Raw genomic sequence first — 15,117 nt, 5'->3', positions numbered from 1 at the left:
TATGAAAAAGAATGTTTTGGAGTAATTTTCATTTTTAAAAAGTCTCTTCCTGGATTATAGTGTAACTGAATAATCTGTTGCTTATTTCTCTCTTCCCTTTAGGATAACTGATAAAAGTTCTGAGAGACTGTTTTTGGAATCAGCAGCTTATTGGATCCAGAAGTAATGAAGCATTCTTCAAGCCTCAACCTGACTTTTAATCTTTTATTTCATCTATTTGCAATCAATCATTATCACATCCATCCAGTTTCAAAATGTTGTTTTAGTCTTTCCTCTTATTTGTTTGTGAAACCTATGTTTGAATTATTGAGGTTGCCTTATGTGTTATTGTTAACACACTTGTCAAATTTCACGTTTATACTGATTTGCATTCTAATATTGTTACCAAGATTTTTCAGTCCCAAATTACTTTTCCTTTAATTAACCATTTCAATTATGTCAGGATCTGTAATAATCATAGCATTAAAATTATTCATTATAACTTGTTATGTTATGATGACAATAAAAAGTGATTTACCAACTGGGTATAGCATTTCGTATTTATAATTTCTTCTTCCAAATCTGCTCTATTTGTGTCGAGAAATTCATTCAATTTTGAAGCTGTATTCTCAACATTAATATTTTCATTGAAGGGATATGATAAAAAAGTAGCGATATCATCGAGCTTACTGCTTCCTACAAATCTTACCTCAAATTTGTCATTAAGTCTTATGCTTTCAGCGTATTTATTAAAGGTGAAGTTTTGTATATCCCTTGACTGGTCGGCCAAATTTTTAAAATGTTTCAATTCCCACCGCTTTAATTGTATTTCACGCATGTTTAATTTTTCCTTGAATGATTTTAAGGAGCTTATCATATCAATGAGTGTTTTATGTTTTCTTTGTAATTCTAAGTTTAGGTTATTTAGTTTTTCTGTAATGTCACAGAAAAAGCCGAGGTCAAGTAGCCATTCTTTATCATTTAATTCTGGATGCAAATCATCTCTGTTTTTCAAAAACGAATTTATTTCTGGAAGAAGTTCTCTGAATCTTGCTAAAAATGTGGCGCGGCTTAACCATCTTACATCAGTATGTAACAATAATTCACTATGCTCACTCTCGCATTCTTTTAACAAAGCCCGAAATTGACAATGCAGCAAGTTATTTGATCTTATTGAATTAACAATTTTGAAAGCAACATTCATAACATGATTGAATTTCAGTACTTTTGAACACAAGATCTGATGGATGATGCAATGATAGTATGCAAAACTTGGCATATCTTCATCGTTTTTACAAAGAGTGACAAAACCGATTTTATTACCTACCATTGCAGGCACTCTGTCCATAGTTTTTGACACTAACTTATGAATTGGAAAACTTGTACGTGCAATGTAATTCTTAAATAAATCATAGATATCTTGACCTCTTGTTCATCCTTGAATTGGAATAATGGTTAATAATTCTTCTATCGCTGATATATCCTCAAAAACCATTCGAATAAAAATACATAATTGTGCAGTACAAGCGTAATCAGTAGATTCGTCAAACTGTAGTGACAAAAAATTGCACTTATGTTTTCATTCAGAATCTGTTCAAGGTTTCGTCTGGTTTCTTCTGCTCTATGCATGATTGTGTTTTGTGATAATGACATATTGTTAATAGTAGTTATTTCTGATTTATTCTTAAAATTTTGAAATAATGTTTCACCAGCTTTAAAGGCTTCCTTCCATAATTCTCCATCTTGAAACAGCTTATTACGTTTAATTAAAGTTTCAGCAACTTTGAATGATACAATTGTAGCAGCCTTTGCACCTATATTGTACTTGATGAAAATATTTTGTTGTGCTGTCAGTAGTGTCTTCATTTGATGTATCTTTGATTTTCTTAAGGCAGTAGGCCCTCTGGATAATCTTCTTCGTAGTTTTTATGAACAGTTCGATAGTGTCTTTCAACGTTTGCTTTTTTCGGTAAAGTCACATTTGCGTTGCAAATTATACATACGTATTTGTCTTTCATCATAATGAAGAAAAAAATCTTCTCATTCTTTATGATAGTGATAAGTTCTTATTTTTTTCGCACTTGTTCTTGGCTCACTCATTGTTATCTTTAATTTTTTTTTTTTTTTAAACAATACTAATTGCATTCATTTGCTTAATTTAAAATAATACACACTAAAGAAAAAACAGAAAACGATTTCATGGGATTACTTGGTACTAAAATACTGGATAATTGAGACGCTTTGGCTGCAAGAGTCTTGATCAAGAACAATACACAGATGGACTGTCAACTGCCAGTGTACACGTCATCAAACATGTTACCATTGTGCGCGTTCAGAACCATCAAGCGAACGTTTCTGGACGAAGCGAATCACGTGACTGATGTAAAGCGATGGCTTCGTTGTTACCTGCTAAATTATAAACTTTACATCAGATTAGAAATAAATTAGTTTGACAATTTTTTTATCAATTAATAATTTTGATTATCATTTATGTATTCATTTTCAATCCATTTATTCGTTTAATTTGCTATATTCAGGTGCCTTGCGGTCGACATCTTGGCCACCCCTGCCCTATACCTTAGTATAAAGTTTACCCTTGAACTGCAAAATGACAGGACATTGCATTTCATTGACTTTTTCCTAGCAATCTCTGTAGAAAAGACTTTGTTATACATACTATATATAAAAAATAGTATAGAGAAAACTAGTGCTGATGCCTATACTGTTTCCTTTAAGGGGTTACAGGTGCGAGATGATCAAGATTTTGCAAAAAACTTCCATTACATTGATTAAAAAAAAAAAGAAAAAAGCAATACTTAATAGGAAGGTCACCCCTCCTTAAATCTTCGATATCGTGGACAAAATTTCTTGGATTCTTCAAAGTCATGGAATAAAAGTGGCTTTTGCTCCACTATATAAGACCTCAAAAAGCCAGGCAAATAATAGTGAGACACGGATAATTTGAATTTTGATAAGATTTTTAAATACAGCCATATAATACACACAGATATCACAAAAAGTAATCACTTTGGAAATTATTATTTATTAGGATTGAACCAAAGAAAGGCTGAAGTATCATTTTACTTATTTATACACAAGTTCCAATCTCCTTAGACTATAATCTACGACAGCTCTGGCAGAAAACAGGACATTCAGTTCATCATCAACACAACAGGAATCCCATTATAAATATAGGGGAAAAAAAGTTATAAATTATTTATAGAAAATATATTAAAAATGTATCTATATCGGTGTTATAAACATGTCACGTGGGCGCTGTAGCCCCCTAGTGTGTGTATTGTCACTTTGGGGGGGGGGGGGGGAATAAAGAATGGCATAGGATGGAGTAGTAAAAGTATCTAGTCTTTTAAGCCGAATCTGTGTTCTGAATTTTTTCAAAGTAAAATTCACTAGACTTTTACTATTTATTGCATAGCTCAGTTCAAACCACTTCTACCTATTCAGCAATTCATATTTTAATATATATCATGACAGTGCTCCTTTGCTTTTAAGTTAAATGTTAATAATCATGTATTCATAAATGCATATCTTTCTTTATAACTTGGGGATTGTTATTTAAAAATTTCTGTAAAGAACATGTTTATATTACACATGAATTCATTGATTTTAGTTAGTTTTTTTTTTTTTCCCCATCATACAAGGGTAATTCAAAAAAAAGTTTCCAACTCTAGCAATAAAATCCCTTTCTCAAAAAAGGTTCTATCACTTTTTGTTATAATCACTTCAAAGCAGTTGCTTTATTTATGTATATACTGATTCCAACAATCTTATTGCCTCCTGAATCAAATAGTAAATGTCATTTATTAGAATGACCTGCTATTCTTGTATGATAGTTTCCTTAACCGAACTGTGAAGTACCATGCTGAATATTGAGGTGTTTGTTTTGCCTTTTGGTCATGTCTATTGGCTCAAATTTTTTTCTGTGGTACATACACCTGTGGTACATACAACTTTAATACATATTACTTCTTTAAAGGTTAATGTGGTGAAGTACTAGTGTCACTGTCAAAACATGACTATGTTACTGCAAGCAGTGGATAACAATATCTGGGTGATCCATAACACATAGTTGATTACTGTATGTGTAAAACTTGCAGGAACCATTGGAATAGTTTGTTATAGTGAATTGCCTTTAGAATAGCACTGTGCACATCATGGAACTTTGGTTAGGACTTTTTTGATAGCTTGTTATAGTGAAAGAATTTGTTAAAACGTGTTTGCTATGGTGAAAATCAAATGCAGCTCCTTCATATGTACCAAAGCATTCTCTCAAACATTTGTTTCTTCTTAATTAACAGCCTGAATAATTTGTGCACATTTGTTAATTAAAAAAAATTTTATATATATATATATATATTGAGGATTGCATGTTTTGTAATACAGAATGCTTAACTTTTTTGAGAAAAGCTGTTCTTATAATTTGAAATTAATAATAAAAAATCATACCACTTGAATTACATTGCAATTTTTGTAAATTTGCAATTATGTAATTTATTTCAGTTGCCATGTGTTAAATGTGATATTTTTGTTTCATATCAGATGTGATATTTTTGTTTGTTAAATGTGATGTTTATGTTTAGTATTAAACATTAGTATTTGTTATCTAATACTTTCATTGGAGTAATATTTTTAATTGCTATTCTCTCTCTCTTTTTTTTTTTTTTTAAATCTGTATACAATGTTAAAAGTTGCATATAACTGGCACAGTTAAGATGTTAATAGTTAATCTTTTAAGGTTAAGAACACATGGGAACCTAATTTTGATTACATCTCACCTAAGAACTCTTTCTACTAGTGATGTCTGACCAATATTGAATTCAATAAAACACCAAACAGTAATCCTTCTGTAAAGTTTTTATTTTTAAGAATTACACTGATTAGGTATTCAGATGACATCAGAAAGGTTTCATAGTATTCATACTTGATACATATACACATATTCGTATTTAATGAATAATTTAGTGAAATTGGATGAAAATCATCTTGGTCATATACCTGGGCAAGAGCGGCATCTGCCTCAAGATTACAAACACAAAATATAAATTTATTAAAAATTAAGACAACCATTGTCCTTTGTCGACAGTACCAATTTATTTAAATCATCCTGTAAGATATTACCATTATCAACTATTGCCCTCCCTAGTTTTGCATCATCGGCAAACAACAGAATATCCCCCTTCAAATCTTCCATTATATCATCAATGTACAAATTAAAGAGTAGTAGTAGTCCTAATATAGAGCCCTGGAGCACACTAGTCACACTCATTCACCTTGATTCCACTAAAATATACACCACCCTCTGATGTCTGTCATTCAGCCACCAGCCTCATATCCATTCCCATTTGCTCTAACTTATGTAATAGCTTTCCATGTGGTCCTCTGTCAAATGCCCTTTCAAAGTTTAGCAGTATCATAGTGTAGCCATTTCCTTTATCCAATTCTGCTGTCACTTTATTATAAAATGTGAATAAATTAGTGAGGCAGGACCTACCTTTTACAAAGCTATTCTTTCCCCTATAGAATATCATATTCCTATCCACCCATTCCTGATTTCTACAGTGGCATTTTGAGGGTTGATTGTACTAAAACTGCTAATGTAGTATTTTGCATACTAATTGCTGCTTTTTCACTTAGCTATAATCTCTAAAGTTGAGCATTAAATTAATAATTAAATCCAGTCATCTTTGATATTTTCAACTTAGAATCATATAAAAATCATGAAGATATATTTGTAAAAATAAGAGGATAGAACTTACAAACTTTTTTGTTTATTAGTTTGGTTTACAACTTTTAAATATTGAGACGTAGTATGTGAGCCTCCATTTGTACTCTTGCCCATAGCCCCCAACAAATGCTGATGGAGAGCTTGATTTCTACAGTGGCATTTTGAGGGTTTAACATGCTAAAATTACTATTTTGCATATTAATTTCCTCTTTTTTGTCTAGCTATAATCTGTAAAATTGCGAGCATTAAATTAATTCGCTTAAATCCATGTAGCTATAAAAACCCATTGCATCATTTGCACAAGTTCAAATGACTATACTATCTACGCAGTCCACACTAATCAAATATGGTCTTGCAACATCAGTTTGACCATATGGTGCAGGCTAAAAGTAACTAATTAAAGTGTATTAAGTTGGAATAGGTTAATATTGGAGAATAAACGACATGATTTATCATATAGTTTGTTTCTGTATGTTCAAAAATTGACAGTAGATTGGAAATTCTGAAAGCAAAAATTTTGCGCATGTAGTTACTGTGTGTGTGTGTGTGTGTGTGTATGCACCCGCTTGCACTCTCCCTTTTTGACCCACGTGCACAGCTTAGAAGGAATGTTAGTCCTGGTTAAGCATTACGAAAATTTTTGACATTAGATCTCATATTCATGTCTAAGTTAATTTTCCTTAATTCTGCCTGAGAAAAGGTAATTTCTCTCCATAAACAGAATTGTGCAACTCTGTTGCACTATCACTCTTCCCAATTCTGCATCATCAGCAAACAAGTGGATATTTCCCTTCAAATTATTAATGCACAAATTAAAAATTTGAAGGTAAATATCCACTTGTTTGCTGATAATGCCGAATTGGGAAGAGTGATTGTCAATTCAAATGATGTAGATATCTTGCAGAATGACTTAAATAGGCTAGCGATATGGGCTAAGGTAAATGGCTAAGTGTAAGGTGTACTTTGGAAGGATGAGATCACATGCTGTGTACTATATTAATGGAACTGAACTGCAAAACATTGATGAGGCAAGGGATATGGAGGTTATTGTGGGCATGCTGCAAAGGTTACCAAAACATCACATAAAATTACATGGTTGAAGAACATGCTGACAAGCAGGGATAGGGAAGTGATTGTTCCACTTCATAAGGCATTAATAAGACCGCATTTGGACTACTGCGCACAGATCTGGTCACCTGGATTTCTTGGTAATGAAGAAATGGTGGAGAGGATCCAGAGGTGAGTTACAAAGATTGTTGCAGGTCTGTGGAATGTATCCTATGAGGAAAGACTGAAGGTCTGTGGGCAACTAGCTGGTAGATGGTAGATATTTCGTCCTAGGTATCTTAGGACATTATTAGTACAGTATGACAAAAGAAAGGGTGCGTACGTACAAAGGAATCCAAATTGTGTGCAGTGGCACGTTGCGCCCTGAACTTAAAATTAATTACAGTTAAGTTATTATTTTACACAATTTTGTATGACAATTTCCCATACTTTAGGGGTGGCAAGAACACCATTGCGGTTTAGATTTGGTCTAAACCGCAATGATATTCTTGCCATCCCTAAAGTATGGGAAATTGTCATACAAAATTGTGTAAAATAATAACTGCAATTAATTTTATAATAAATTTAGTTTAATTCTTTATACAAATGTGAGCAAACAAAGTTTGCACCTGAAAGTATCTTCAGGACTGGGGTAAGGTATTGCAACACCAGGTCACTCCTTGCAAAGGTGGAGCAAGCTACTAACACTCCTATCTCAGTATCTCCCACAATGCAAAACACATCTCCTTACGGATATGTCTAATGTTATGCATTAAGGGAAGGGCCCGTAAGGAGATGTGTTTTGCATTGTGGGAGATGGGAGAGAGGAGTGTTAGTATCTTGCTCCACCTTTGCAAGGAGTGACTTGGTGTTGTAATGTTGCAATACCTTACCCCAGTCCTGAAGATACTTTCGAGTGCAAACTTTGCTCACAATTGGATAAAGGATTAAACTAAATTTATTATACTCTAACCAAGTGAAAAATAAACTTTCTGCAATTCATTTTAATTTAATTTATGTTCAGGCTGCAACATGCCACCGCACACGCAATTTGGATTCCTTTGTACATACGCGCCCTTTCTTTTGTCATTCCTAGTATCCTAGTATTGCCATACTGTACTGATGATGTCCTAAGATACCTAGGACGAAATATTTATGTAATAAAAAACCTACTACTGTGGTTCACGTGTGTTAAATTTAGTCATTAATTCTCCACAGGTTTCTCCATGTAATCAAGCTGGTAGATGTAGTAGAGAAGATATGATAGAGGTTTCAAATATTACGGATTGATACCAATGACTTTTTTTTTTGAACAGTGCAGGATGGGAGAGAACTAGGGATCATCCCTGGAGATTGTGTAAGAGTGGTTAACAAGGATGTTGGACTAGATTTTTTGCTTGGAGGGTGGTCAAAGTGTGGAATGCATTACCAGAGGTGGTGTTGAATGCTTTGTCTGTTAAGAAATTTAAGAAGTATGATAGATAATATGTTAATAATGGTTAGTATGTCAATGTATGGTCTCCTGTGATGAGTCTTCTGACTCCATGGAGATGCCGTAATAATATAATAAATTTAGTTTAATGGGGGGGGGTGGGGGGGGGGGGGGGTGGGGGGGGGGGGGGGTGGGGGGGGGGGGGGGTGGGGGGGGGGGGGGGTGGGGGGGGGGGGGGGTGGGGGGGGGGGGGGGTGGGGGGGGGGGGGGGTGGGGGGGGGGGGGGGTGGGGGGGGGGGGGGGTGGGGGGGGGGGGGGGTGGGGGGGGGGGGGGGTGGGGGGGGGGGGGGGTGGGGGGGGGGGGGGGTGGGGGGGGGGGGGGGTGGGGGGGGGGGGGGGTGGGGGGGGGGGGGGGTGGGGGGGGGGGGGGGTGGGGGGGGGGGGGGGTGGGGGGGGGGGGGGGTGGGGGGGGGGGGGGGTGGGGGGGGGGGGGGGTGGGGGGGGGGGGGGGTGGGGGGGGGGGGGGGTGGGGGGGGGGGGGGGTGGGGGGGGGGGGGGGTGGGGGGGGGGGGGGGTGGGGGGGGGGGGGGGTGGGGGGGGGGGGGGGTGGGGGGGGGGGGGGGTGGGGGGGGGGGGGGGTGGGGGGGGGAACTCCAAGCCATTAAGATTGCACCAACAGACATGCTAGCCAGTCTAGATGTTGTATCCCTTTTCACCAATGTACCAGTAGAAGAGGTAATAAACATCATCCAAGATCTCTTTCCTCTAGACATCACACAGATGTTTAGACACTGCCTTCAAATTTCTTCAAGGTTAACAACACCATATACCAACAATTAGAAGGCCTAGCAAGGGGAAGCCCACTATCACCATCTTGCGCAGATCTTTTCATGGAAAAACTTGAAAAAGAAATTCTCTCTGAAATCTCTCCGAGACCATCTACATGGTGGAGATATGTTGACGATATCTTCATCATATGGCAAGACAGCTTAGACAATCTAAAATCGTTTGTGGATAAAATCAACTCAATACATAGCAAGATAAAATTCACTCTGATAGTGGAAAACAACAACCAACTGCATTTTTTAGATATCTTGATAAAAAAACAACCTAACAGTGTCAACTTATCCATTTACAGAAAGCTCACAGATACTGGAAGATATCTTCATTATACTTCAAACCATCACAAGACACACAAACTGAGCATTATCCACATGTTGAAACATAGAGCCAAAAAGTTTATATCAGAAGAGGAGGATACACAGACTGAACTCTCACTAATAGCCAACACATTATCACAAAATGGATATCCTCAAAACATCATCAAAAAATATCTATACAATGACAACCCCAGACAAGAATTCCACTGTCAGCACATTTCTACTGTAGTGATACCTTTCATCAAGTCAATTTCTTATCAAATAGCAAGAATACTAAGAGCCCACAACATCAGACTGGTCTTCAAACTAACCACCAACATCAGACAAGTTTTAGGCTCCCCAAAAGATAAAGTGCCGTTCTACAAATACCCAGGAGTATATTACATTCCCTGTTCCTGTGGTCTTGCCTACATCGGACAAACTTCACGAAGTTTAGAAATTAGACAAAAAGAACATATTGGTGATGTAAACCACAACAGAAGCATCTCTTCCGGCTTAGCACATCATTTCTGTATGTCTAACCACACGATAGATTGGCAAAACAGCTCCATGCCATATCTCGATGACGACTACAGGCATCGTTTATTTAAGTAAGCCACAATAGTGTCTATAACCGGCGGAAACCTCAACAGAAATCAGGGTGTAATTCTGAACAGTTCGTGGAAAAACCTGATCCTCTCTCTGTCTCAATCAACCTGAACTACAGCTAGCCAGTAATCACATTACACGTTTACAACAAACACGCATGCGTGATAATGAATAAGAACAATAAGCCCTCTCTGTCACGCGAACGTGTAACCTCAGCTACTAGTTGGTTTACAATGTTTTTTATGTTCCTTTCAATTTGCATTTACTAGTTTTCATATCTCCGTAAACGCCTTGAAAAAGCCAGACAGTTTGCTGGCGAAACTGGTAGATTTTAATATAAGTTTTATTCTAAACTGATCTGTATTAATAAAATTGTATTTCTATTATAAAATGACCAAATATGTATAATTTAAATAGTTTAAGAAATCATTACTGTTATGAGGAACGTCCAGAGTGCTGGCCTGGTTGGCTGAGTGGTTAGCGTATATGAATCCTGGCAAGGGCATAGATGTTTGTGATTACTAACCTACTAACCGATTACTATGTACCGCTGTGAGTTTTGACCTGGCGCAATATGACCTTTGATATCTTTGCGCCATAAAAAACAAATGTATATAATAATACAGTAATTAAATAGTACACGCTTTTAAATAAGGAAACAATTACATCAATTGGCTGCAAGAAACCTTGATCCTTATTAAGAGATGCGGATTTTTTTTTCTTTAAATTTATTTTACTTATTTTTTTTTTTATTAAGAACGTAATTGGTTTAAATGTGCACTTAACGAGAAAGAAATTTCTCAATACAAAAATTAATAAATTTCACAATAGGCTTGAAGGAACATTTTCATGGTTTTTAATACCACAGAATTCTGTATTTTTTTCCCAGGATCTGTCATAATGAAATAAGGGTAACCATGGTAATTGGTTCTGACATTAATCAAGGCTGTTTTTCCTTTATCCGCTTTAGAAAATATTTAGTGGGTATTAAGCGTAAGAGGCTGAAGAATACGAAATTCGGCAGTAGATACGTTAAGTTGAGGAAGATTAGCTAATCACGAACAAAACTACGAACAGATTCTACTTGTAAATTGTTTCCATCCTTGACACACTGGAGAGAATGCGTCATTATTGTGCATTAATTCCAGGTAAGGAATACGTTTTGGCACAACAGCAAATTCTAGTTCACAGTAATGTGAAACAGCTCCAATAAGAGTGGGCCATTTATATATATATATATATATATATATATATATATATATAAGGAAAAGATCATGTAAAATACCACAGCCCTGAGGAACACCTGAATTAAGAGGAAAAATCTGGAAAGAACACCTATTACCATTTCACGTAGTGAATCTGAGAGAAAACTGGCAGTCCAATTACAAGGAGAAGGCAGACCATAAGATGATAATTTGCCAAGAATCCCTCAATACTAGAAAGTGCAGCAGCAAACGTTTCTCAGAACATTTCCAATTCCATGAGATGATCTGTTTTAATTCTGCAAGCTGAATATTTTTAGCAAGTTCATAGCAGGTCATAGTTAATTACATACTAATTGCACAAACATAATGAGCTCCAGGAGATTTAATGGTGTCTAATTCCAGCAAAGTTATGAATAATCTACAAATCATGGCATCTTTTGAGAAATTAAATCCGTCATCTGATAACTCAATTTACCATACCAGTGTTTCATAATTGTCCTGTGTGAAGGATGATGAGAATGCATACTTTCAAAAGGTACTTGTGAAACAACTGAGAAAAATGCGAACACAAGCGAAATAAACAAGATTTATTGATCATAAAACAAATCAAATTTCTGGCAGAAAATAACCATTGACAAATTCATACCAATGTCTGGCACTTAAAACCCTAACCTGATGACCTTGATTTGGGGAGGGGAACATGGAGATATGTATCAAGAATGTTGTCACATCACAAAGAAATCTAAGCAAACCAAAGCACTTTTAAGAAAGTGATTTTCTTTAGTATTTAAAAACATAAGCAACACTTTAAATTGTTTAAAAAAATCCTTTAAAGTCTTTTCAAATCTTCATATCTGGTGAATGCAAACAAAATCCTCTAATTAATTTATCAGTTATTTTAAAATATGATCAATGCAGTGATGATGATATTCAGCCTGTAGAATCCCCACTGCTGGGTGAAGGCCTTTACCTAATCTTTATTAATTTAGTTACAAATAACTTACATGAAAATAAACATTTATTGGTACCAAATTTTTCCCCATGTTTCACAGGAAACATCAACATAAAAATTGGAACTGAATAACATATAAATATCTAAGAAATAAATATAACAATGCACCACTGAAGCTTTAGCAATGTAACAATGGTCAATTAATTCTAAGATTAAAAAAAAAAATTCCTTGAAAAGAACCAGCTTATAAATGAACCAGAGATAAATGCATCCTTTGGTCTATTTAAAATGAGGATGACTGAATAATGCTTCAAAGCTATTCCAAAACACTCATATGTAAAATTATTATTTGTCGTGAGAACCTTGAACTCGTTGACAGGCAAAGCACCCACAACTGACTCTGGTAACCCATTCCATTCATTCACCACTCTGAAAGTGATAAATCCAGCCAACACATTCTTGCTAACCCCACTCTCTAAACTTAAATGTTTCTGTCATATCCCCACCCCCTCTTTTCCATCTATCAACCAACTTTTGTAACTCACAAATCCTCAATTTACTGTCATATGGAGCATTCCACAGATCACTCACCATCTTGGTCACTTGCCTCTGGATCCTCACCAGCACATTCTGACGAAAGAAACTTGGGTTACCAGACCTAAGCACAGCAATCTAGATGTGGATATACTGAGGATTCATTCTTCTAAACAACTTGTATATTAGTGGAGATGCCATATTCTGAAAGGCCAGACTGTTTAAGATTGATGAAACTTGTTGTACTTAGACCTGTACTAAATTTGATTTTGGAAAATATGGAGGATCAGCTTCTATTCATTGCAAGGATCCTAAATTTACATCATTTTTCAAACCTGAATAGGCCTTACAGAACATGCCATCTCAACTAAACATAAGGTCCTTATAATTTTACACTAGTAGAGTCTTATGGAACAGCTTTATAAAGAAAGCTATGAAGAATTATTCAAATGCATTAATGTGAATAGGTCTCATAGTCATCAATTCATCTCCCTTATGGAAAATAGTCTTACATAGTATCACTCCATGAATTAATCAGCAGCTATTACTACAGCTTTTGTAGCACATTGTTGAATTTTTTTCTATTATATCTGTTGTTCATTTTTCATAATGAAGATTCCTGTGAAACATGAAACTATCGCTTCCCACTTCTGTGCACGTGAATGTCCTTGCTATGTATGTCTTTTTACTTTGTTGAGAACGAACCAATCAAGTGCCTAGATAATGCTAGCCTAAGCAGATGCAATACTGGCATGGAAACATTTAATGTAGTTAATAAATTATTTCTTCCTATAAATGTGAAGCAGCAAATGACAAATGCCACACGTGCATTTTATCTACTTATAAAGTGCACGTGTGGCACATGCATGCATTAACAAAAATCACTCATTATCTCTAATTTTAGTTTGAATTTTATGTGACTGTGTATCATCAATAAGATGAAAGAACCCTCATAGAAAAACTAAAGATCTGAAGTAGCCAATTCTGTTGGTTAAGAGGGATAGCAAAAAAGATTAATTTAAACATCAGCAAACCAAAAATGATGGCATCTGAATTTGGATGAATTAAGATTTATGATTAAGGGACATAAACTAGAGGTGGTGGTTAAAAGTTGATTTACATCCAGAACAAGAAATGATGGATAATGTGAAGATGAAATTAAAAGAAGGACAGCCGTGGAGGAAGAAGCTATGTAAAACTCGATTGTAGCTTAAAAATATCAAAGCGCTTTTTACATCGATTTTTACATAGGTCAATTCTCATGAAAACTGTAAATAACCTTGTTTGTTTCTGTGTATATTTTGCTAAATATTAATGTAGTTAACCCTATGGGAAGTGACTGTATTTACTGTTTTAACATCAAAAACAAAGGCAATAATTTGCCATCGGAACTTTGTATATAGCTATGTGTAAGAGCACAGGAAATTTGTTTAGTTTTGTGTACGAAAAAGATGCTTACAAGCTCTGCGCATAATACCTTTAAAGTTAGTATCTAAGAGTGCCGCTAGGTTTATAGAAGTTTCCGCTGCCCAAAAAGACATGGAATGTATCAAAGAGGTCCAGTAGTTTTAGAGACAAGTTTCCGCTGCCCGGCAAAATACAATCAAAAGAATGTATGGAGGAGAACAAAGAGTGGTCAAACTTAAAAGATGAAAGAGTCATGCCGAATTCTTTGGGTTTACTACCCTTAGTGCAAGGTTCCGTGATCGCAAAATAAAAGGGGACTGAGCCAAGCATAAGGGGCTTCCAGTAGTCAGCAGAGAGTCATCAGAAGTTGAAACCAGAGTAGTGGCGGCAGAGAACGAGGAGAGGCAAGGCCCCAGTTACAAAGAGGAGAGTCCAGGTCCAGTTCCCAACAGAGGAGAGCTGAGATCCAAGTGCCAAGAGAGCAAAAGGCAAAGCACTGTTTACCAAAGAGAGCCAGATCAGTCATTGGCAGTCGGCAGTTACAGTCACCAGCAATTAGAAGCAGAAGTTCCCAAAGTAAGGATCCAGAGGAGAATTTGCTGAAACCTCTTGTATGTGCTATTCTATATGGCAGATTGCAGTCCAACAGCCCATTAATATCCTGACGCGATACCGTTGTAGCAAGATACTCCTGAAGGAAGCCTAAAACTCAAGGTGAAAGAAAAGCCATAAAGACTTTAGTAAAATACTCTTGACTGAATGTGTGTGATACAGAGCCAATGTAAGTTACATCCTTTTGTATATTTTCTCTTATAATCTAGGACAGAGGTAGGCAACGCAGTGCCTACGGGCACCATGGCGCCCGCAGTGAATTTTTAGTGCGCCCTCAGAGAAATTATTATAAACTGCTTTGGAGCTCGCAGCACTAATTTTGCAGCATAGATCGCAGTATATCTGAGAGATACATTCATTACTAGTATGTGCTAAAATGCAAGAAAACAAAAAATACTGCAAATATAATACATGATGGTACAAATTAAGTGAATATTGAATCTAACATTATTTCA

The 15,117-nt window shown here is 36.1% G+C and overlaps 2 protein-coding genes across 6 annotated transcripts in view; one reads left to right on the top strand and one right to left on the bottom strand.

Annotated features, from left to right (window-relative positions):
- Positions 1 to 4,607, top strand: part of LOC150104496 (exosome complex exonuclease RRP44-like) — a 136,742-nt gene extending 132,135 nt beyond the window's left edge. For all 5 annotated transcript variants that reach the window (XM_090395672.1, XM_090395670.1, XM_090395667.1 and 2 more), the window contains one exon: positions 103 to 4,607. In XM_090395672.1, coding sequence (XP_090251798.1) covers positions 103 to 107 — 5 coding nt within the window. In that variant the 3' untranslated portion in view covers positions 108 to 4,607. The remainder of the gene's footprint in view (positions 1 to 102) is intronic.
- LOC150104497 (general transcription factor II-I repeat domain-containing protein 2A-like) lies at positions 491 to 1,327 on the bottom strand. The gene has a single exon (XM_090395565.1). The coding sequence runs from the start codon at positions 1,325 to 1,327 to the stop codon at positions 491 to 493; it is 837 nt and encodes a 278-aa protein (XP_090251691.1).
- Positions 4,608 to 15,117: the final 10,510 nt, after the last annotated feature.

This window comes from Typopeltis vanoorti, chromosome 7 (genome assembly GCF_054136105.1).
Source record: "Typopeltis vanoorti isolate ZY-2024b chromosome 7, IOZ_Tvanoo_1.0, whole genome shotgun sequence".
Classification (NCBI taxonomy): Eukaryota; Metazoa; Arthropoda; class Arachnida; order Uropygi; family Thelyphonidae; genus Typopeltis; species Typopeltis vanoorti.
Note: the sequence above shows the minus strand (reverse complement) of the source record. Positions and strands in the feature narration are given on the sequence as shown.

Coding starts and splice junctions, on each gene's coding strand:
- LOC150104497 (XM_090395565.1), bottom strand. CDS start 1,327: ATGGACAGAGTGCCTGCAATGGTAGGTAATAAAATCGGTTTTGTCACT.